Source organism: Hyperolius riggenbachi, chromosome 10 (genome assembly GCF_040937935.1).
Source record: "Hyperolius riggenbachi isolate aHypRig1 chromosome 10, aHypRig1.pri, whole genome shotgun sequence".
Lineage (NCBI taxonomy): Eukaryota > Metazoa > Chordata > Amphibia > Anura > Hyperoliidae > Hyperolius > Hyperolius riggenbachi.
Genome location: NC_090655.1, coordinates 215,631,418 through 215,653,591, shown reverse-complemented (window position 1 = coordinate 215,653,591; position 22,174 = coordinate 215,631,418). Strand labels below are relative to the sequence as shown.

Below are 22,174 nucleotides of genomic sequence, written 5' to 3'. Positions count from 1 at the left end.
GCGTACGGTTTTAAGTGTACGGATTATCTTATGCGCACAAATCATTTTGACGCCGGAATGGTCTTCCGCGTATAATGCGTACGTTTTTACGCATCCAGCCGTATACGCATGCGCTGGGCGGAAGCAAGGCTGGGAGGTGTATTTTTGGTGATGTCACTTTTTTCAGTTCCCCATCAGGTCCACAGCATTTCTGAGCGCTCCCATTGGCCAGCAAGATTTTAAACTGATTGGTTAATTACTTGTATAGTTCCTATTTAAGGAGGAGTTGTTCCTCTGTTTGTGTATATGGCTTCTGGCTTTGAAAAAGAGCTATTGAGCTTGAAACAGCGGGCTGTCAGCCGCTACAGGCATTTTTATCGATGACTTGTCATTTTTTATGACTTTTCCAATAAAGAGCTACTAAATTACTGAAGGTGGTGCCTGCTTCGCTTGGATTTGCATCTTTCGATCATCGGTACAGTGATCTTAAAGCTACGGCACACCCCGTATCCTCTTGCATGGGTGCTCCTCCACTTCTGTTGTTTTTGCAGTAAATCTGCCAGAAAATCTCATATTGTGCACCACGCATAAGGTGCTGCTCATTTCCCAACCTATCCAAAGCTTAAAAGACAACCTTAAAGTGTACCTGAGATGGTGCCATAGGAATAAAATATTCCTCCAGCCCCCTCCGACCTGATCGCTCCCATGCTGTCCTCTTCTGACTGTCCGTTCGCCCGCAATTGACCCCGGAAAATCTGTCAGTCGTGGCTAGTTGACGCAGACACAGTTCGGCCAGGTGCACTCCCGTCTCACTGCCGTCGCCAGGAGTGTTCTGCGCAGTAATACCGTGCAGACACAGTGCGCTCCCGGCGATGCAAACATGGCGGGAGCAGGCGCGTGGCCGAGCCGCACATGCTCAGCTGACCTCGGACTTTCCGGCATCAATTGCAGGCGAATGGGAAGTCAGAAGAGGACGGCACAGAAACAATCAGACCGGAGGGGGCTGGAGGAAGACCCAGGTATATGGTATGTATAAATTTTATTCTTGTGGCCCCATCTCAGGGTCACTAACTATAAAAAAAAAAAAAAAAAAAAAAAGATACTCACCTATGTGGAGGTAAGGTGTTAAATCTGGCTTGCGGAGCTATCAAATTTGGCCCGCAAGTGGTTTCCCCTCTTAAAACGGACCCAAACCAAACATTTTTTTAAATCAAAATATTTAGTTGCACCACTCTGACACATAAATAAACACTCCTTCAAGCCTATGAGCATTTCCGTGCATGTTTTTCCCCCTTCTCTTTTCATAACTAGGGTTATACAGGTGGCAGCCATTAGCAATTTAATTTCAGAGAAACGTACTTCTTGTTTGTATGTGTTGCCATGTATTTTAAATATTACGATTTTCGCGATAGTGTTCCTTTAAGGGGTCGTGGAGCTGAACATCACATGACAAAGCATGAAAACTGATGTATCCTTCACATTTCTCCAGCATCAAAGAGAAGAGAATTCTATCCCCCATGTGCAAGGAAGGTGTGTGGGGTGGGGGAGGATAAGACTCTATGGCTCCAGCAGCACAGGGCTGATTCATTCCTATGGCAGGGTCAGGTGCATGGACTGCAGTGTGACACGTAAATTATTCAGGATGCTCACGTTTATGTTAATTATCTTGATTTCAGCATCAGACTCACTTCCTGTGTCTGTATATTTTGCAGTATATTGGTATGTAGCCCTGCCCTCCCAATGATGTCAAAGCCTAGGCTATTTAAATATACAGAATTCTCCTCCCAGGGAGGTATCATTTTCACTGACGGGACTGTCGGTAAACAAGCATTCCGCAGAGAAGCACCTGACAGCAGTAAAGATGTCTCTACCTGTGATACATTTCAGAATGCAAATCGGGGTGAGGAAAGATTTTAAAATGGGCAAACACTGACCAGATAATTTATAAAGTTATATTGTACATAATAAGCTATTTTACTAAAGGTGCCCATTAACGGTACAATTTTTTCACTAAATGCCATATTTCCATGCAATTTTCACGATTGAAAATAATTGGAAGGTATTAGCGATTGTTCACATTTACTGAACGATTCTTTCTTTCTATGATGCAAATTTTCATTACTTATACCTATATGGCATTATAACATTTTAAAATTGGGCTCTGGTCAATAACAAAATATACTTGTGTCACTAATTCTAGCCCTGTTTTTAGATGCTGGCGCATCTTCCCCAGTATGTACAGTATAAGCGGATACTAAATGCTTATACTGATAGTAAATTAGCTGCAGTGTGTGTCGAATCATGGATGAATAATGTGCTTCTAAAATTCTAACATTTTCAGAACTGTTCCCTTTCTTTTCTTTTCTAAGTTGCTTCTCTACACTCCTATCAGTGCTTCAGAATAGAAAAAAACTCAGTATGGAGGATCATTGGCTTCCGATGAGCCATTTCTTAACGTAAACAATGACTATCTTCACGCCAAGCTAAATCATCATCCAAGTTCTGCACTACAGAACCTCATTTTAAGACATTCTGACCACAGTTAGGCATGTGGGCACAAACACTACTCATATATTTCATATTACAGAGAATGTAAGCAGAGGAATGGCAGCAGCTAACAGAAGCCAAGAAATGAGGGGGGCATTATGGATGGAGGATGTCTCTATTGGAGACCGCAGAAGCTAGGAGGAGCCAGAAGATAACTCCACCCATTATTTGTGAATGGGCAGAGCTTGTACAGATTCCTTAGCTCTGTTGTGCAGAACAATTCATAATTTGCTCTTTTGGCAAGTCACAACTCAATGGCACAAAAAACAAAACAATTCAGTGCAAATACACAGCTGGACCGCACAGTGATGGGGTGGATGGAGGGGACAGTGTCTCTGGCGGCAGTCAGTAATGTATAGGCAAAATACACATTTACTTGTTTAGTTAGGGTTCCTTTCTTTACAATACCCATCCTCACTGTAACAACGGAAGCGTCAGCTCACTTGTGCTGCTTAGAAAAGTCTCCATTACGAAAAAACCTTTTCCGCTGATCACAAAAAGGAACTCTCAGCAGTGTGACTTCTCTGGTGTCTTAGAAGGGATTCTTTACGAGTAAATCCTTTCCCACACTCTGAACATAAGAAAGGATGCTCACCTGTGTGAGTTTTCTGATGTTTGAACAGAGTTTCCTTGTGACGAAATCCTGTCCCACACTCTGAGCATGAAAAAGGACGCTCTCCAGTATGAATTCTCTGATGTTTAAACAGGGTTTCTTTATGACGGAATCCTTTCCCACACTCTGAACATGAAAAAGGACGCTCGCCGGTGTGAATTCTCTTGTGTTTAAACAGGGTTTCTTTGTGGCGAAAGTTTTTCCCACATTCAGAACATGAATAGGGGCGCTCGTCAGTGTGAATTCTCTGATGTTTAAGCAGAGTTCCTTTGTGACTGAAGTCTTTCCCACACTCTGAACACGAGAAAGGACGCTCGCCTGTATGAATTCTTTCATGTTTATAAAGATGTGCTTTCTGAATGAAAGATTTCCCACATACCACACATGAGAACGGACGCTCACCTGTGTGAATCCTCTTGTGTTTAAGAAGGTTTCCTTTGTTACTGAAGTATTTCCCACACTCTGAGCATGATAATGGGCCTTCACTTGCTTGAATTTTTTGGGAATCGTTGAATGTTGTATCCAACATAGTCGTGTGTGATTTATCTGAAGACTCCCAGGAGATATCAAAGGGATGGTAAAATCCGTGGTGTGCATTTCCAGTCATGGAGTTTCCTGCTGGAGAATATTGTGTGATGCCATCGTCTTCTGCACTGTAAGCTGGGGGTGGAATAAGGTGTTCCTCTGAGGTGTACCCAGCATGATGTCCATCTATTGGGGAAACATTGAAAAACACATTCATAGCTATTGGTCTATATTATGGAGTCATGTATGTAGAGCTAGTAGTAAGAAGTTTCATGGAAAGAATCACCAGTCTGAAAAAAATAATATTTCAAGTAGAGAAAAAAAAAAACTAAATGATGCTATTACGGAGGAATGGAGATGGACCTTTCATATGGTGTACAGCATCTCCTCCTCATTTGTTGGGGACATGATGTTATACTGAGGAATGGAGATGGGCCTTTCATATGGTGTACAGTATCTCCTCCTCACTAGATGGGAACATGATGTTATACTGAGGAATGGAGATGGGCCTTTCATATGGTGTACAGTATCTCCTCCTCATTTGTTGGGAACATGATGTTATACTGAGGAATGGAGATGGGCCTCTCATATGGTGTACAATATCTCCTCCTCATTTGTTGGGAACATGATGTTATGCTGAGGAATGGAGATGGGCCTTTCATATGGGGTACAGTATCTCCTCCTCATTTGTTGGGAACATGATGTTATGCTGAGGAATGGAGATGGGCCTTTCATATGGTGTACAGTATCTCCTCCACATTTGTTGGGGACATGATCTTATACTGAGTAATGGAGATGGACCTCTCATATGAGGTACAGTATCTCCTCCTCATTTGTTGGGAACATGATGTTATGCTGAGGAATGGAGATGGGCCTTTCATATGGCGTACAGTATCTCCTCCTCATTTGTTGGGAACATGATGTTATACTGAGGAATGGAGATGGGCCTCTCATATGGTGTACAATATCTCCTCCTCATTTGTTGGGAACATGATGTTATGCTGAGGAATGGAGATGGGCCTTTCATATGGGGTACAGTGTCTCCTCCTCATTTGTTGGGAACATGATGTTATGCTGAGGAATGGAGATGGGCCTTTCATATGGTGTACAGTATCTCCTCCACATTTGTTGGGGACATGATCTTATACTGAGGAATGGAGATGGACCTCTCATATGGTGTACAGTATCTCCTCCTCATTTGTTGGGAACATGTTATGCTGAGGAATGGAGATGGGCCTTTCATATGGCGTACAGTATCTCCTCATTTGTTGGGAACATGATGTTATACTGAGGAATGGAGATGGGCCTTTCATATGGTGTACAGTATCTCTTCCTCATTTGTTGGGAACATGATGTTATACTGAGGAATGGAGATGGGCCTTTCATATGGTGTACAGTATCTCCTCCTCATTTGTTGGGAACATGATGTTATACTGAGGAATAGAGATGGGCCTTTCATATGGTGTACAGTATCTCCTTCCCATTTGTTGGGAACATGGTGTTATACTGAGGAATAGAGATGGGCCTCTCATATGGTGTACAGTATCTCCTCCTCATTTGTTGGGAACATGATGTTATACTGAGGAATGGAGATGGGCCTTTCATATGGTGTACAGTATCTCCTCCTCATTTGTTGGGAACATGATGTTATACTGAGGAATAGAGATGGGTCTTTCATATGGTGTACAGTATCTCCTTCCCATTTGTTGGGAACATGGTGTTATACTGGGGAATAGAGATGGGCCTCTCATATGGTGTACAGTATCTCCTCCCCATTTGCTGGGAACATGATGTTATACTGAGGAATGGAGATGGGCCTTTCATATGGTGTACAGTATCTCCTCCTCATTTGTTGGGAACATGATGTTATACTGAGGAATAGAGATGGGCCTTTCATATGGTGTACAGTATCTCCTTCGCATTTGTTGGGAACATGGTGTTATACTGAGGAATAGAGATGGGCCTCTCATATGGTGTACAGTATCTCCTCCTCATTTGTTGGGAGCATGATGTTATACTGAGGAATGGAGATGGGCCTTTCATATGGTGTACATTATCTCCTCCTCATTTGTTGGGAACATGGTGTTATACTGAGGAATAGAGATGGGCCTTTCATATGGTGTACAGTAGTTCCTCCTCATTTGTTGGGAACATGATGTTATACTGAGGAATGGAGATGGGCCTCTCATATGGTGAACAGTATCCCATCCTCATGTGTTGGTAACATGATGTTATACTGAGGAATGGAGATGGGCCTTTCATATGATGTACAGCATTTCCTCCTCATTTATTGTGTAATGTTGATGGAAAGCAGGCAGTCAATAAAATGCAATCATTAAACTAACTGTGATATTAAGACTTAGTCAGCTCACCATAGGTTACGTCACTGCACGAATGTGGCATTCTAAAGTCACTTGTCACCATCATTTCACACTCATTCACAGACTGTAAATCATTCCTAACAGGAGTCTCTTCTTCTTTAACCTTAATCTTCAGATCAGCCAGTTCTTCATTCTAAGCCAGGAAATTGATAAAATATAAAATCTCAGAGATACGGGCCACCAGCCTAGACATATGTATTGTTTTACAACGTTAAGGTATGCATATTGTTGTTGATTATACATGATATAATGTATCTGATTTTCTGTTGCAAAAATAAGCATGTTTTTATTTTAAGCATTTTTAATTGAAATATAAAATGTAAAATTGAATTGTAAATAATAATTTTAATGACCACAGGTTGAATAACAAACTTGTAAGCAGAGAAGCCCAAGTTTAGATGATGGTGGGCGGAGCCAAGCGGCATGTTGTAGACATAAACACGTGGCGGAGCCCGTAACCTCTGAACCCCTTGAAAAAGTCATGTGGACGAAACCGGTTGATGAGGAGCTAGTAAGCGAGCCGGGAGGTGGAGGATACAGCGGGGTCACAGTGAGCAGTGGTGTCACATGGGCTGGACGGCTGGGAAGTGGTCTCCGATCATCCCCCAGTGCTCTTTCTGCATGCCTGTTGTGGTCATACACTGGAAACGTGTGAATTTCATACTTCTAGTTGATGATCAATAGATTTTAAGATGGTATCACACAATTGCGGGCTGGCTTAGGTCTTTGCTGGAGACAAATGAAGCAACTGGGAGGAGGAGTACATAGTCTACAGTTGACCACATGGGCTGGTAAGGTTAAATATATGCATATGATCATTTTATATGATCCTGGGAATCAGTGAGTGCATCTTGCAAATGGTGTGGTGGGGGAATACAACAACTGTGTTATGTGAGGAGACCCTGTCAGTAGCCCTGATCCTATTACAGACTGTCTATATCTGATGATTGCTTATGGAGCTACAAATTTTGATCAGCAGCAAGAATATCCAGAGTGTTTGAGATTGCAAACAGACTTTGTATTTATTTTAGACACAGAACATTTTAATTGCACTTTATGTCACTTAGGATGTGCTCAACAGGCGACCAGGATCATTAGGGAGCATTGCCCAAAAACTCCTTCCTGTTTTATGTACTAGCTTCAGCCATGATTTAACCCTGGTCAAAGGCTCAAATATCACATCAAAAGTAACATCCTCTGATCAAATCTGACAGAAACACATACAGCAACATGCACAATCAATTGTAATATTGATTGATTTCAGGCGAAAAGCTATAAAAATTATTGACTGGACCAGATGGGAAATCTTGATTGAGGGGCATGGCGGAAGTGGCAGTAGATTGACGGCGTAAAACGTTCCACTGCATCGAAGAGTGCAATGCTGCAGTTTGATAGATTTTTTAAGAGATTTTGTGTTGACATCTACTGACAAACTATGTGCAATGTGTGGCAGATCCCTCCCTGATTAAATTCAGATTAGAGAGGGATTTATACGTTTTCCACATTGGATGGCAATTTATAAATGCGTGGCTACCTTTAATCTTATTCATAGACATTTTCCAGATAAAAATTCCAAGCACTGAGTGCTGTTGTATTCTGGGTACTTTAAAGGTACCCATACACTCATTTTTTTTCTTTTCAATCCCCTACAGATTCAACAAATCTGCTCGGAATGGATTTCAGAAAAATGTCCGATCAATTGGAATTTAATCTATTTTGACCAAAAATGTTGATTGGACGAGATTGAAAATCTAAGTTGATCGGGGGCAGGGCAGAAGTGGTAGTTGATCAAAAGGCCATAGCGTTGCACTGCATTGAACACTCAATGCTGCAGTTCAATCGATTTTCAGAGAGGAATCAATTGTTTTGGAACATTGGGTAGAAATCTATATGTGTATGGCCACAGCTTTAGGGTAAAACTGGACTCCTATGAAACACCTTTGAAAGATAATATGGTGCTAAAATGGTATCCTGGCCATAATTTGAATTACTAGGATGATTAGTAAAACATTCCCACATATCAGAGATGTCTAGAAGAATATCATCCCTACCTTCCCTTAAACAGGGACACAAATATGGGCAGGAAAAGAAAACTATGGTTATGACACCTAAAATGCACTATAATTCATAAGCAATGCAAATGTGTGCCTTTCCCCCACTTCTACACATAACCGTCTGCTGATGAAGGTAGACATTTTACTAGACACCTGCAAAACATTTGCTACTCTCAACCCAACCCCCCCCCCCCCCCCCCCAACCTAAGGCACATGGTTCCTGTAAGGAAACACTTCTGTGCAGAGTGTATTGCTTATTGTGGAAGATGCTAAGTGTATCGACAATAAGTTTATTGTTTATTGCAGCTTATTAAGCTGACTACTCCTGCTTATGTGTAATCATGACATTAATTTTCATAAGTGCAGAAATTATTTAGTAAAATGTTAAAAATACACTGAGCAAAAAAATAAAGGGAACATTTAAACAACACAATGTAACTCCAAGTCAATCACACTTCTGTGAAATTAAATTGTCCACTTAGGTAGCAACATTGAAACACTGACTGACAATCAATTTCACATGCTGTTGTGCAAATGGAATAGACAACAGGTGTAAATTATAGGCAAATAGCAAGCCATCCACAATAAAGGAGTGGTTCTGAAAGGTGGTGACCACAGACCACTTCTCAGTTCCTATGATTTATGGATTATGTTTTGGTCACTTTTGAATGCTGGCAGTGCATTCACTCTAGTAGTAGCATGAGATGGAGTCTACAACCACACAAGTGGCTCAGGTAGTGCAGTTGATCCAGGATGGCACATCAATGCAAGCTGTTTCAAGAAGGTTTGCCGTGTCTGTCAGCGTAGTGACCAGAGCATGGAGGTGCTACCAGGAGCCAGGCCAGTACATCAGGAGACATGGAGGAGGCCATAGGAGAGCAACAACCCAGCAGCAGGACTGCTACCTCCACCTTAGTAAAAGGAGGAATAGGAGGAGCACTGCCAGATCCAGGCAATATGGTCTCCAGCAAACCAAAAATGTGCATGTGTCTGCTCCAACAGTCAGAAACATGTCTCCATGAAGGTGGTATGAGGGCCCAACTTCCACAGGTGGGGGTTGTGCTTACAGCCCAACATGTGCAGGACATTTGGCATTTGCTAGAGAACACCAAGACTAGCAAATTTGCCACTGGCACCCTGTGCTCGGCACAGATGAAAGCAGAATCACACTGAGTACATGTAACAGATGTGACAAGAGTCTGGAAACGCCTTGGAGAACATTCTGCTGCCTAAAACATCCTCCACCGTGACCAGTTTGGCAGTGGGTCAGTAATGGTGTGGGGTGACATTTCTTTGGAGATACACACAGCCCCCCCATTTGCTCGGCAGAGGTAGCCTACTGCCATTAGGTTCCGAGACGAGATCCTAAGACCCCTTGCAAGATGCTGGTGCGGTTGGCCCTGGGTTCCTCTTAATGCAAGACAATGCTAGACCCCATGTAGCTGGAGTGTGTCAGCAGTTCTTGCAAGATGAAGGCTTTGACGCTATGGACTGGCTTGCCCATTCGCCAGACCTGACTTTAATTGAGCACATCTGGGACATCATATCTGGCTCCATCCACCAATGCCACATTGCACCATAGACTGTCCAGGAGTTGGTGGATGCTTTACTCCAGGTTTGGAGGGAGATCCCTCAGGAAACCATCTGCAACCTCATCAGAAGTATGCTCAGGCATTGTAGGAAGTTCATACAGGCATGTGGAGGCCACGCACACTACTGAGCCTCATTTTGACTTGTTATATTAACAGCTTCCCGACCGCCTAACTGATAGGCGTTGAGAAGCTGGCAGCCCCAGGACCGTGTAACGCCAATTGGCGTCATGTCCTGGGGCAGAGTTTTGCAGGAAATCCCGCTCTGTCAGCAGTCTAACAGCGTCGATTGCCGCTATTAGACTGGTAACATTGTATAGCGCAACGATCTACCGCAGCGCTGTATTGGGGACAGCCGTGTCACTCGGCTGTCCCCTGTAAAGGCTCAAGAGCGATTGGCTCTCATACTATACAATGATAAAGAGATCCATGGTCTCAAGAACCAAATAAGCACAAAATGTGTATAATAAAAATACAATACATTTTATTAAAGGAATACTATCGATGTATGCATTTATTTTTAAATGCTGTATGTTGTAGCACACATTAGGGCCAGTACTAGGAGCAATTTGATTCCTCACACAGCTGTTCCTCTCAGCTGTAAAATCCTCCATTAGTTTTGGCGTCAGTGTTGGATACAAAATGTATCTAATACTGAGCTCCCAGAGGGCTAGACCATGTCTCTGCAAAGGGGAGATGCTATCAACTCCTCAGTTTACAGTTTAATTATCACCTTGCTGAAAGAATCTTATTGATATGGTGGTAAGGGGTTAAAGAGTCTAGCAATGTGTGTTTATTATCTTTGCTTCTCTTGACTGATAAAGATACTAATAATGCTAATTGTAGACAGTGGTCTGCCCCTCTCAGCAGCTTGTAACGTGGATGCAGCCTGGAGTGAATCACCACACAAGCAGGCAGCCAGTCTGAGTGTAAACACAGACTCCTGGTATAGCTAGTTATATTCCAGCAATATTACAGCTCATTTAGTTACCTGATACCACCTCAGATCAGCCTATTTCTCCTCAGCTCTCCTGCATGCTGTGAGTGACACAGTGAAATATATTTGTGAGCTGTGTGACAGAGTAACCAAGCAGCTCAGGGTGACCCAAACTACTATGAGCTGTGTGAGAAATGAATTTTTAAGCAGGGATAGTGAGAGAGAGACCTGGGTGAATAAATAAAGTGCCCCTAGCACTAGTGGTAATGTGTACACTAATATAGAGTATTAAAAAAAAAAAGTCGTTTCAATCGATAGTACTCCTTTAAGGATGTATCCCAAATGATAAAAACAGATTAACTGTCAACAATGCTGAGAGATAGTGTACAGGGTAAAGGTCCTTACACACGCCGGACTGGAGGCAACGACGGGTCCGTCGTCACCTCCCGCTGGGTGGGCGTTCCAACTACAGTCCGGCGTGTGTACGCACTGTCGGCGGACTGATATGGCTGTTTCTGAGCGATCCGCCGGACCTTAATGCACAATCAGTAGGTCAATACAAAGAGCAATAGAGGCAAGCCAAAAAGTCAGTGGGGTATCAAAACACTAAGCCAAACTGCACACATGAACTATCCCCATATAATTGACACTGTCAATATATAAGAATGTGAAAAAGGCCACCTCACCTCTCAAATGCACTTTGCCCTCTCAGCCACGCTGGCAGAACCGACCTCACATGTATCGCACCTCCACGGTGCTTCTTAAGTTCTGCCAGCGTGGCTGAGAGGTAAAAGTGCATTTAGGGGTGGAGTGGCCTTTTCCACATTTTTACCAGTTATATATTAACAGTGTCATTTATGTGGGGATAGTTCATGTTGCAGTTTGGCTTAGTGTTTTGATACCCCACTGACTTTTTGGCTTGCCTCTATTGCTCTTAGTATTGACCTACTGATTATACATTACCATGTACACTATCTCTCAGCATTGTTGACAGTTAATCTGTTTTTCTCATTTGGGATACGTCCTTGATAAAAAGTATTGTATTTTTATTATACACATTGTGCGCTTATTTGGTTCTTGAGACCATGGATCTCTTTATCATTGCATAGTTTAGGTCTTTTGTTCCATGGTCATGGATGTGAAGTTGCTCTGTTTTTTTGTTACATACAATCAGCTCTCATAGACTGATGCCTATGACAATCGATCGCTGGCTGTCATTGGCTGGCGGGGGGAGGGAGTAAAATAAATAAATAGCAACATTTATTTAAATAGTTGCAAAAAAGTCTGGCACCACACAAAGTAGAAAAGTAAAAAGATTAGCTCTTTATTAGATTTGCCATTAAAACTTCAGCATTGTCAAAAATAAAAAGGCTATGGCGGCCATTGCCTTTTTATTTTTGACAATGCTGTCATTTTAATGGCAAATCTAATAAAGAGCTAATCTTTTTACTTTTCTACTTTGTGTGGTGCCAGCCTTTTTTGCAACTATTCCTATGGATCCCGTGGATGCTGGGATCTGAGGCTTGGGCACACAACAGTTCCTCCTTATAGACGAGTGCTCCTCCAAATTTCAAGTTCAACATTTATTTTAAAAAATACACAAGCAAATAAATAAAAAAATAAATAAACATTGTGGGAGAAATCAGAGCCCACCAACAGAAAGCTCTGTTGGCGGGCAGAAAAGGGGGGGGTTCACTTGTGTGTTGCGTTGCATGGCTCTGCAGCAAGCTTTTAAAGCTGCAGAGCCCAAAATTGTAAAAAATAGCCTGCTCACTAGGGGGGTGTTAGCCTGTGGCCCTGAAGTGGTTTAAGTGGGATCTGCCTGTAGGTTTTTTTTTCCACTGTGTGCGACTCCAAATCCAGACCTTCATGGGTTGAGAAATTTGATTTCCATTGATAATTTTTGTGCGATTTCATTGTCAGCACATTCAAGTATGTAAAGAATGAAGTATTTAATACGAATATTTCATTCAGATCTAGGATGTCTTATTTTTGTGTTCCCTTAATTTTTTTGAAGCAGTGTATATAAAATGATCCGAGCCTCACAGGCAAAGAAATGTCATGCAGTCTGGTGACAGTATTGAGCACTGGACTCACAATACCACTTACCTGATAATGATGGGAGATAGTGTGATCTTCCTGTGAACAATCCTGGGAATAAAGAGGACCTGTACATCTCTCTGGTGGGTCTGTTTTACTGGATCCATCTGTAGGAAACACACACAATCACTGAGAGGGGAGGAAGAGACTGTTGTAGAGATTGGAGGAGAATTCGTTACCTTTTTTCTATATTTAGTGTTTATTACTGACCTGTGCTTATCTGTGAAGGAATTTCCTCACCCTCCTTACATGGCTCATCATCCACTACATATGTGTCTTCTGCTTCCTCTTTAACTTTTGCTTTAATAATAATCAGATCTTCACTCTAAATAAGACCACAAAGACAAGTTACACATATGTAGCCTCCTTAAACATTCCAGGTTACTCAACCAGGGTTCCACAGCATTTTGACACTTCTGTGGGACATATAGTTCCACTTCCCCCTTAATCGTGGGACAAAGTAGTTGCACTCCACCACTGATACGACTGACGGATTTATTTAATCCACAGAGCATCACCAAGCCCTCTCATTGGCTGGTTTTCACACCTGGTTGCAGACGGCAATAGTCAAGCAACAAGTGTGACGGTTTAAGAAGATAGTGACAGGAGAAGATGGTGATTTCACAATGGAGAAGATGAGGCAGCATAGAGAGGCAGCCCAGAGGCCCAGGAGGAGGAGAGAAGATGCAGAGGCAAATCGAATGAATGGTGAGTATACACCCCTGCCCCCCCCTCCAAACACACACACTCACTAAACACCAATTTTGGAGGTTTGCACAAACCAACTGACACCAATGATTGGGGGGGGGGGGCAGTTTAAGGTGTGATGGTGAACATAACACATTGACACCAACGATTGGGGGGCAGTTGGGGGGGGTGATGATTCACAAAGCCTACTGACGCCAATGATGTGGAGGTAGTTTTGGGGGCATTATTAATCCGTTTCATATAAGGCGTGGTGGCTGCTTTTAATATGTGGAAAGATTACTGCATTTTATATGTGGGGATCTTTTTTTTTATATATGTGGAAATGATGGCAGCATATTTCATATGTAGGGGTAATTGGTGGTATTCATATGTGGGACGATAGCTGCATTTCATATGTGGGGTGCTTACTGCATTTCATATATGGGAGTGTTTGGTGCAATGTATGAGGATCAATGCTGCATTTTTCATATGGCGGTAGCTGGTGCGGGTAATGGCTGCAGTTCATATGTGAGGTGATTACTGTATTTCATATGTGAGGGTGATGACTGCAATTCATATTGGGTGTGATTGTTGTTTTTCATATGTGGGGATAATTGCAGTGTTTCATATGTGGGGGTTATTTTTTTTTATATACATGGGGGGTGATTGCTGCACCTCGTATGTAGGGGATTATTGCTGCTTTTCAAATTTGGGGTAATGGCTGAATTTTATATATGCTGTAATTACTGCATTTCATACGTGGGTGATAATTGCTGAATTTCGTATCAAGGAGTTGATAGATGTATTTTGCATGTGTATGTGATATGTATTTTATTTGTGGTGTGATGGCTGCATTTCTTATGTGGGGGTAATTGTTGCTTTACATATGTAGGGGTGATTGCTGTATAGTAATAGGTAGAAGAGAAAACTCGAAAAAGTAGTGCATTATGGATCTGTAATTTATATGCAGGGGTTCCCTGAAGTCCTAAAAATTTTGTAGGGGCTCCTCGACCCTAAAAAAAATATTGAGGTAGGCTGCATTAAACTGAACAGAGACACTTCTGAGCTGTAGACTCATCTACCTACCTGATAACAGTGAGGGATGGTGTGATCTTCCTGTGTACAATCCCGGGAATAAAGAGGGCCTGTCCATCTCTCTGGCGGGCTTCTGCATTTGATTCCATCTGTAGGAAACAAACACTAACTGAGGAAAAAGGAGAGGAGATTGTTGGAGATGCTGAAGGAGAACCTTGGACTGTTTTCTGCATTAGGGGCTCAGACATACTGGGGGCTCGATTCACAAAGCGGTGCTAACCCAGTTAGAGACTTTAGGCGTGATAACCATTGCACCACGCTGGTGAAAAGCCAGTTTAGGCGTGATAAGTTTAGATAAGTTTAGATCGCGCGCAAAGTCCCGCACGCAAAGCAGCGCCATTAAACTCTATGCGAAGTGCACCAGACTTTGCTAGAGCAAAACTTTTGATCAGCTGTGCACTGCGGTGCTAACCCATTTGGTGCTTAACCACTTGCCGACCGCGCACTCATACCGCGCGTCGGCAAAGTGGCAGCTGCAGGACCAGCGACGCAGTACTGCATCGCCAGCTGCAGGCTGATTAAACAGGAAGCTCGCGCGAGCGGCTGCTTCCTGTCAAATCACGACGGGGGGCTCCGTGAATAGCCTGCGGGCCGCCGATGGCGGCTCGCAGGCTAAATGTAAACACAAGCGGAAATAATCCGCTTTGTTTACATTTGTACGGCGCTGCTGCGCAGAAGCGCCGTAAGGCAGATCGGCGATCCCCGGCCAATCAGCGGCCGGGAATCGCCGCCATGTGACAGGGGACGTCCTGTCACTGGCTGCACAGGACGGATAGCGTCCTGTGCAGCCTCGATCACCGGGGGGGCAGCAGGTAGGAGAGGGAGGGGGGAATTTCGCCGCGGAGGGGGGCTTTGAGGTGCCCCCCCCGCAAGCCACACGCAGGCAGAAGAGATCAGACCCCCCCTGCACATCATCCCCATAGTGGGGAAAAAAGGGGGGCGATCTGATCTCTCTGCCTGCACCCTGATCTGTGCTGGGGGCTGTAGAGCCCACCCAGCACAGATCACTAAAAACAGCGCTGGTCCTTAAGAGGGGGTAAAGGGTGGGTCATCAAGTGGTTAAACTTATCACGCCTAAACTTATCACACCTAAACTGAGTTTAGGCGTGATAAAGGGCTTTTCACCAGCGTGCTAACTGTTAGCACCGCTTTGTGAATCAGGCCCTATGAGCGCTTTTCTGAGAGCTTTTTGGTTATCAGAGCTTTCTGAGAGTTTTTTTCTTTTAAAAATTCTCTTATTGACTTACATTAAAATCGTGGTACAATCGCGATAATATTGCACAATTTTACCTCAATCACGATTTTAATGTAAGTCAATGGGGGAGTTTTTTAAAAAAGCTCTCAGGAAGCTCTGATGGCCAAAAACCACTCAGAAAAGTGCTTTTAGTGTGTCTGAGCCCTTAGTGTTTGCTAGGAACTGATGTGCCTGATGTACATCTAGCGGTCAAAGTGTAATATTTGGTAGAACAGAGTTGTGTGGAACCAACATGCTATCCCTACAGGGGGGGGTCCATCCTCCACATAAGGGGCTGTTGCTGCAAAACTTGTTACATTGGCAGACGGGCTCTTGGCTGTGTAAGTTACCAAGGTGAGATGGGGGAAGGGAATTCAAATTTTACTGGGGACCCCACGAGTTGCATTTATGCCCATTGAGGTGTATATACATGATACCTCTGTGATCTATTTCAGCTTATGATCTGCATGGTCACTATCAAGGCAACCATCAGCAACTTTTGGGCCCTGCTCACTCCCCTCTGCTCCCACAAAAGTAATCCTTTCTGCACTTTTGTGCCCCGGTCTTCCTGCACATCACTTGAGTTCACTGGACATGCAGAAAGAGGGGGCACAGATAGAGTCAGAGCTAAAGTATTAGGAGAGCTGCAGGAGAGCGCAGAGAAGAGAAAACTCCCACGCTGGAACGAGGTGAGAACTCACACATGCTGCGCTGATCTGCTAGTCTACTGTGGAAGAGATGAAGAGCAGCAGCATGGCAAGTTCTGGGGGAGGGGGCCCAAAAAGGGAAGGGAGGCTGCCATTTCCCTCCTCCTTTCAGCAGCCGTGTGACGCAATGCTGTTGAAGCTGCTGCAAAAAGGAGAGCGGCTATGGGGAATATAAGAAAGCGGCCGCCCCCGCTCATAAGTTAACAGGAGCAGCGGCCATGGGAGAGGGAGAAAGGCCAGATCCGCCGCGGCCCCCCAGAAAACTGGCCTCAGACCACCAGGGGGCCGCAGACCCCAGGTTGGAGACCGCTGATTCTAGATTACTGACCTGTGCCAATCTGTGAAGGGATCTCCTCCTCCTTACATGGCTCATCACCCGTCTCTTCTGCATCCTGTCTGACTACTGCTCTAACAGTAATCACATCTTCACCCTACAATAAGATCACAAAACACAAGACTATAACCTCTGTGCTGTTTCTATACACAGGGCCGGCATCCCCCTTAACTCTTCTGTGCCCCATAGGGGCCCCTGCTCAATAGCAGAATTATATCTCACCTGTCCCGCGCTACTCAGTCTGGTGCATGTCATTACACTTATGCACAACATGCAGTAGGTCAAAAGAGGCAGGCAGTGGGCAGAAGAGGGGGAGCAACCGGGACAGGTGAGATACAGTGCTGTTATCATGCAGGAGCCCCGGAGAGCACAGAAGAGATAAGGGGGAGGTGGGGGGTCTGGAAGCACAGGGGATGGCATCACACAGTAGAGTTGAGGGAAAGATCGGGTGGCGGTTAGGAAGTGCAGCTTGCTTGAGGACTGAATATGCTGGGGGGAGGTGGCAGGTTACCTTTCCCCGGGGTCTCGGAGGTTGGACTGGTCCTGTCTATACAGATCATACAGCATGGAGTCACTTTGCCATTTGGGGAGACCCCAGTCCCACCTACCTGATAATGGAGAGGAATGCTGTTATCTTCCTGTGTGCAATCCTGAGAAAGAGAACATTTACCTCCCTCTAGTGGATTTCTGTTACTGGACTTATCTGTAGGATGGAGACGGCTGCTGGAGGCCAATAGCTCACCAGAGAGCTTCTTCACCACTTCACAATCCTGTGTAATAATGCAGAGTAATAATAATCACTGTGTACATTCCCAGAATCCTCCTCACCTCTCCAGCCAGGACTGGTTTATTGCTGTAGATAAATAAGTGTGATATCATGTGACCCGCCCAGAATCCTCCTCACCTGTCCAGTCAGCAGGTAGATGATCTCCAGGGTGAGGTTTAATATCTTCTCAGTCACGTGACTTTGGTCCAAATCCATCCTCACTGGTGTGGTCATGTGATCCATACAGGAATCTCCTCTACGTACAGAGATAATAAACTTAGAATTACTTGGACTGAGTTATATTATAATAGGAATACATTACAAGTGCCCCACCTACATCTGACTGCTTGCTGCATTTTACAATTTGGAATTTATATTTTATCAGAATAAATCTGAAAACTGTTTTCTTTTGTGGGATTTGTTTGGATACAGAGGAGATCAAATGCTATAGAATTCTGAAAGAGAAACATTAAAATGGGCTTGATTCACAGAGGAACGGTATGCACGCTACACACGGTCATGCTGCGTAGCATGCCTTCCTTAGTTACGCGGGCTGTTTTTTTTTTTAAATGCTGGGTGCTGTGAAGTATTGCGATACTTTACAAGCGCAGTCGCTACTATGTTAATTAACATAAAAGCGGCCATGCTAGTGAAGTATTGTGTTTGCGATACTTCACAGCATCTGGCATTTAAAGGAGCACGCGTTGCTATGTAAACAGTGTGTGTAAGGAAGGCACGCTACGCAGCATGACCGCACGTAGCATGCATACCGCTCCTAAGTTGTTTATAACTCTGTTTTGTGAATCAAGCCCATTGTCCCATTCTTGCCTGATATTGGATTTTGCTGCTCCTCAATTTGCAGTCTCTTAATTTTTCAATGGGCGATAGGTTTGGATCAGCACTTGAGACTCTTGGGAAACTTTCACAGTTTAATTGTGATTGGGGCTACAGCAATGATCTGTGTTCACAGGCAATGGCTTGCAGGAGAAGTCTGTGCTGAGAAACTATCTACATGGACTTCATATATTCTCTGTGTTTTTGTGGTTTTCCTCCCGGCATTCCAGTCTCCTCCCACTCCCTAAAACATATTGGCAAGTTAATTGATTGTCCCCAAAATTGGCCTTACACTATTTTGGACATTAGACTATGATTATGGTAGGGATTAGTTTGTGAGCGCCTCTGAGGGACAGTTTGTGACATGACTATGTACTCTGTAAAGTGCTGTGAAAGATGTTGACACTATACAAATATATTGCACTAAGCAATTATAAGGAGTGCAATAAAAATTGTAAAAAAGAAATTAGGCAGGCAAAGATTGAAGCTGAAAAACAAATCGCTAAGGATATCAAATCTAACCCAAAAAAGTTTTACAAGTACATTAACTCTAAAAAAAGAAAGGTTGCCTGTATAGGACTCCTAAAGGATGAGGGTGAGAACTCAATGGTGGATGACCAAGGTAAGGCAGAGTTATTAAATGCTTTCTTTGCTTCCGTCTTCACAAAAGAAACAGCACTGTTGCAAACTACAGAGGCGGAAGAGTCTCAATCTTCTAACTGTAATATTAAATACTTAACGCAGGAAGAAGTGAAGGCAAGACTAAATAAATTAAAAATAGACAAGGCACCTGGCCCGGGTGGCATGCATCCTCGGGTCCTAAGGGAATTAAGTTCAGTTATAGATAAACCCCTTTATCTTATCTTTTGTGACTCTCTTGCAACTGGCAGAGTCCCAGTGGATTGGTGTACAGCCCACGTTTTCCCATTATTTAAGAAGGGCAAAAAATCAGATCCAGGAAATTATAGACCTGTAAGCTTAACATCAGTTGTATGCAAACTATTTGAGGGGTTACTAAGAGATACTATACATGACCAGGGCTGTGGAGTCGGTCCAAAAATCCACCGACTCCGACTCCTCAGTTTAGGATTCCACCGACTCCGACTCCTCTAATTTGCATATTACAATTTTGTTGATTAAAAGTATGTAACATGAAATTCGTCTCTTAACTGCCAACGCTTAGGAATTTTACAAGACAACTGAAGTGAGAAGGATATGGAGACTACTATATTTATTCCCTTTAGACTAAAACTAGTCCTTGGTAAGAGTACTTGTAAAAGGTACAAACCGAAACAAAGAACATCTATCAGGCCCTAGGCAATGTAAGTGTGGGTACATGTAAGAATGATGTGCAGGTACTCTGCAGGGGAATGAGGAGATTGTAAACAGACAACACCTCTGTGCTCAATGTGCACAGCATTCTCAGTGGATTCCCTGCAGCTCTGTGGGGAGTGCATATGTAGAGTATAGTACTACTGTGTAACAAAGTAAACCTGAGACAGATGCAATTAAAGTTTTATAAATACCTGGGGCTTCCTCCAGCCGCCTTCAGGATAATCAGTTCCTCGTTGTCCTCCTCCACCACCTGGATCTTCTGCTATGAGTCCAGGTACTTGAGCCAGTCAGGTGTAGTGCACATGCAAACACTCCGCCACCAGGAGCATACTACACCTGTGCAGCACTATTGCGCAGGTGCAGAATGTTCCTGGCTGTGGAAGCGGCATGCGGACGGACAGCACTGACTGGCTGAATTACCAGGACTCATAGCAGAAGATCCGGGTGGTGGAGGACAGCGAGGGACTGATTAGCCTGAAGGGGGCTGGAGGAAGCCCCAGGTATGTATAAAACTTTACTTTTCCTCCGTCTCAGTTACCCTTTAATTTGTAGTCACCAAACCAAATTTTAATAACATATCAAATTATTTGATTTCATCAGCAAAGGGAGTGCATACATTTGCGTAAATCAGCATCAATGCAGAATTATTTCCATCTCGTTGACCATCTCTATTAGTGACACAGCTACACATCAGGCTTTATTCTTACAGCATAGATGTTATTTAGTATATATAAGAGATTCCTGTGTACACATCATACATACAGTCACAATCAGATATGTATATCTAACCTTAAAAACACGGGGACTGCTTTATTGAAGCAGCACAAGTAACTAATTTTGATTGGTTTATTTCATTTTTGTGGACTAAGCACAGCTATTACTGTATATATACTGTATATATACATTATTTTTAATGACTATTATCTGAGAAATAGAACATTTTATCATATTTTCTATTTTAATTACAGTTACAAATTCATTAGGAGTCGGCGCATTTTTTCCCGACTCCGACTCCAGGCACCCAAAATTGCCCGACTCCAACTCCACGACTCCGACTCCACAGCCCTGACTTCATAGTAGAAAATAATCTTATTTCTCAGCATCAACATGGGTTTACTAAAGACAGGTCCTGTTTGACTAACATGCTCAGCTTTTATGAGGTAGTGAATGCTAATATGGATATTGGGAATGCTGTAGATGTGATATACTTGGACTTTGCAAAGGCCTTCGACATTGTTCCCCACAAAGGTCTGGTGCAAAAGTTGAGGATGCAAGGACTGGGGAATAGTCTGTGTTCATGGATAAGGAACTGGCTAATGGACAGAAAACAAAGAGTTGTGCTCAATGGACCGTACTCAAAATGGGAGACTGTTAGCAGTGGGGTCCCACAGGGGTCTGTTCTGGGTCCAGTGCTCTTCAATTTATTTATTAATGACCTAGTAGATGCAGTAGTGAGCAATGTTGCTATTTTTGCAGATGATACAAAATTGTGCAGAATCATCAACTCTCAGGAAGATAGTGTCATATTGCAACAGGATCTGGATAGGATGGTTATATGGGCACATACATGGCAGATGAAATTCAATGTTGACAAATGTAAAGTCATGCATTTTGGACGTACTAATGGTCTAGCACCATACAAAATAAATGGGATACAGTTGGGGACATCAAACTTGGAGAAGGACTTAGGAGTACTCATTGACAACAAGTTAAAGCGGTATTGTCACCATAAAAATAAAATTTCAACAGCAACTGTTCTGAGTGTATTAAGTGATTAAGATGCTAATCCTGCATTCCATTTTTTTTAGAAATATGACTGCTTTTATTTTGCAGCATAACGCTGCATTGGACTTATTGTCGCCGTCGCCGGGGGCTGGAATGCCTGGGGCTCTCCTACCTATAATTTATTCCTGATCTCCCCTCCTCCTAACCCACCCACCCCTCCTCTGCTTCCCACCCACCTCGCTCCTCTTCCCTGGTTGGCTGACACCGCATGTGACGTCTATACTAGACGCCACAAGTGTCAGCCACCGCTGTTGTGGGAAGAGGAGCCGCTGATGCCTGGAGAGTGCCCGGAGCCCTCATCACCGCCGCTGCCGCCGCTCACCGCCGCTGCCTCCGCTCACCGCCGCTGCCTCCGCCTCCGCTCACCGCCGCTGCTGCCCGGATCCCGTCAGTCACCGCCGCTGCCTGGAGAGGAAGCCCGCCAAAGAGGACACCTGCACCGCTTCTGCCCGCGCCGCTTCTGCCCGGATCGCCTGTCACCGCCGCTGCCCCCGGATCGCCCATCACCGCCACCCGGAGGCCATTTCGCCGCAAGAAGAGGATCGCCGCTTCCGTCAGGAGAGGTAAAAGTACTACCTTGCCCCCCTGCCTCTCCTCTCTGCACTCTTCCTACCCCCTGGCTGCATATAATGGGCACATATACCCCCTGGCTGCATAGACTGGGCACATATA

The 22,174-nt window shown here is 43.9% G+C and overlaps 1 protein-coding gene across 1 annotated transcript in view; it reads right to left on the bottom strand.

Moving 5' to 3' along the window:
• Positions 1-1,069: 1,069 nt before the first annotated feature.
• The window catches only part of LOC137534484 (zinc finger protein 286A-like), a 41,936-nt gene continuing 20,831 nt past the window's right edge, over positions 1,070-22,174 (bottom strand). Inside the window, exons 2-9 of the mRNA XM_068256000.1 lie at positions 17,687-17,804; positions 17,391-17,552; positions 16,777-16,879; positions 14,499-14,596; positions 12,936-13,050; positions 12,735-12,832; positions 6,037-6,178; positions 1,070-3,850 (exon numbers count right to left, since the gene is read on the bottom strand). Of these exons, the coding sequence (XP_068112101.1) occupies positions 3,018-3,850; positions 6,037-6,178; positions 12,735-12,832; positions 12,936-13,050; positions 14,499-14,596; positions 16,777-16,879; positions 17,391-17,552; positions 17,687-17,791 (1,656 nt within the window). The 5' untranslated portion in view covers positions 17,792-17,804 and the 3' untranslated portion in view covers positions 1,070-3,017. The remainder of the gene's footprint in view (positions 3,851-6,036; positions 6,179-12,734; positions 12,833-12,935; positions 13,051-14,498; positions 14,597-16,776; positions 16,880-17,390; positions 17,553-17,686; positions 17,805-22,174) is intronic.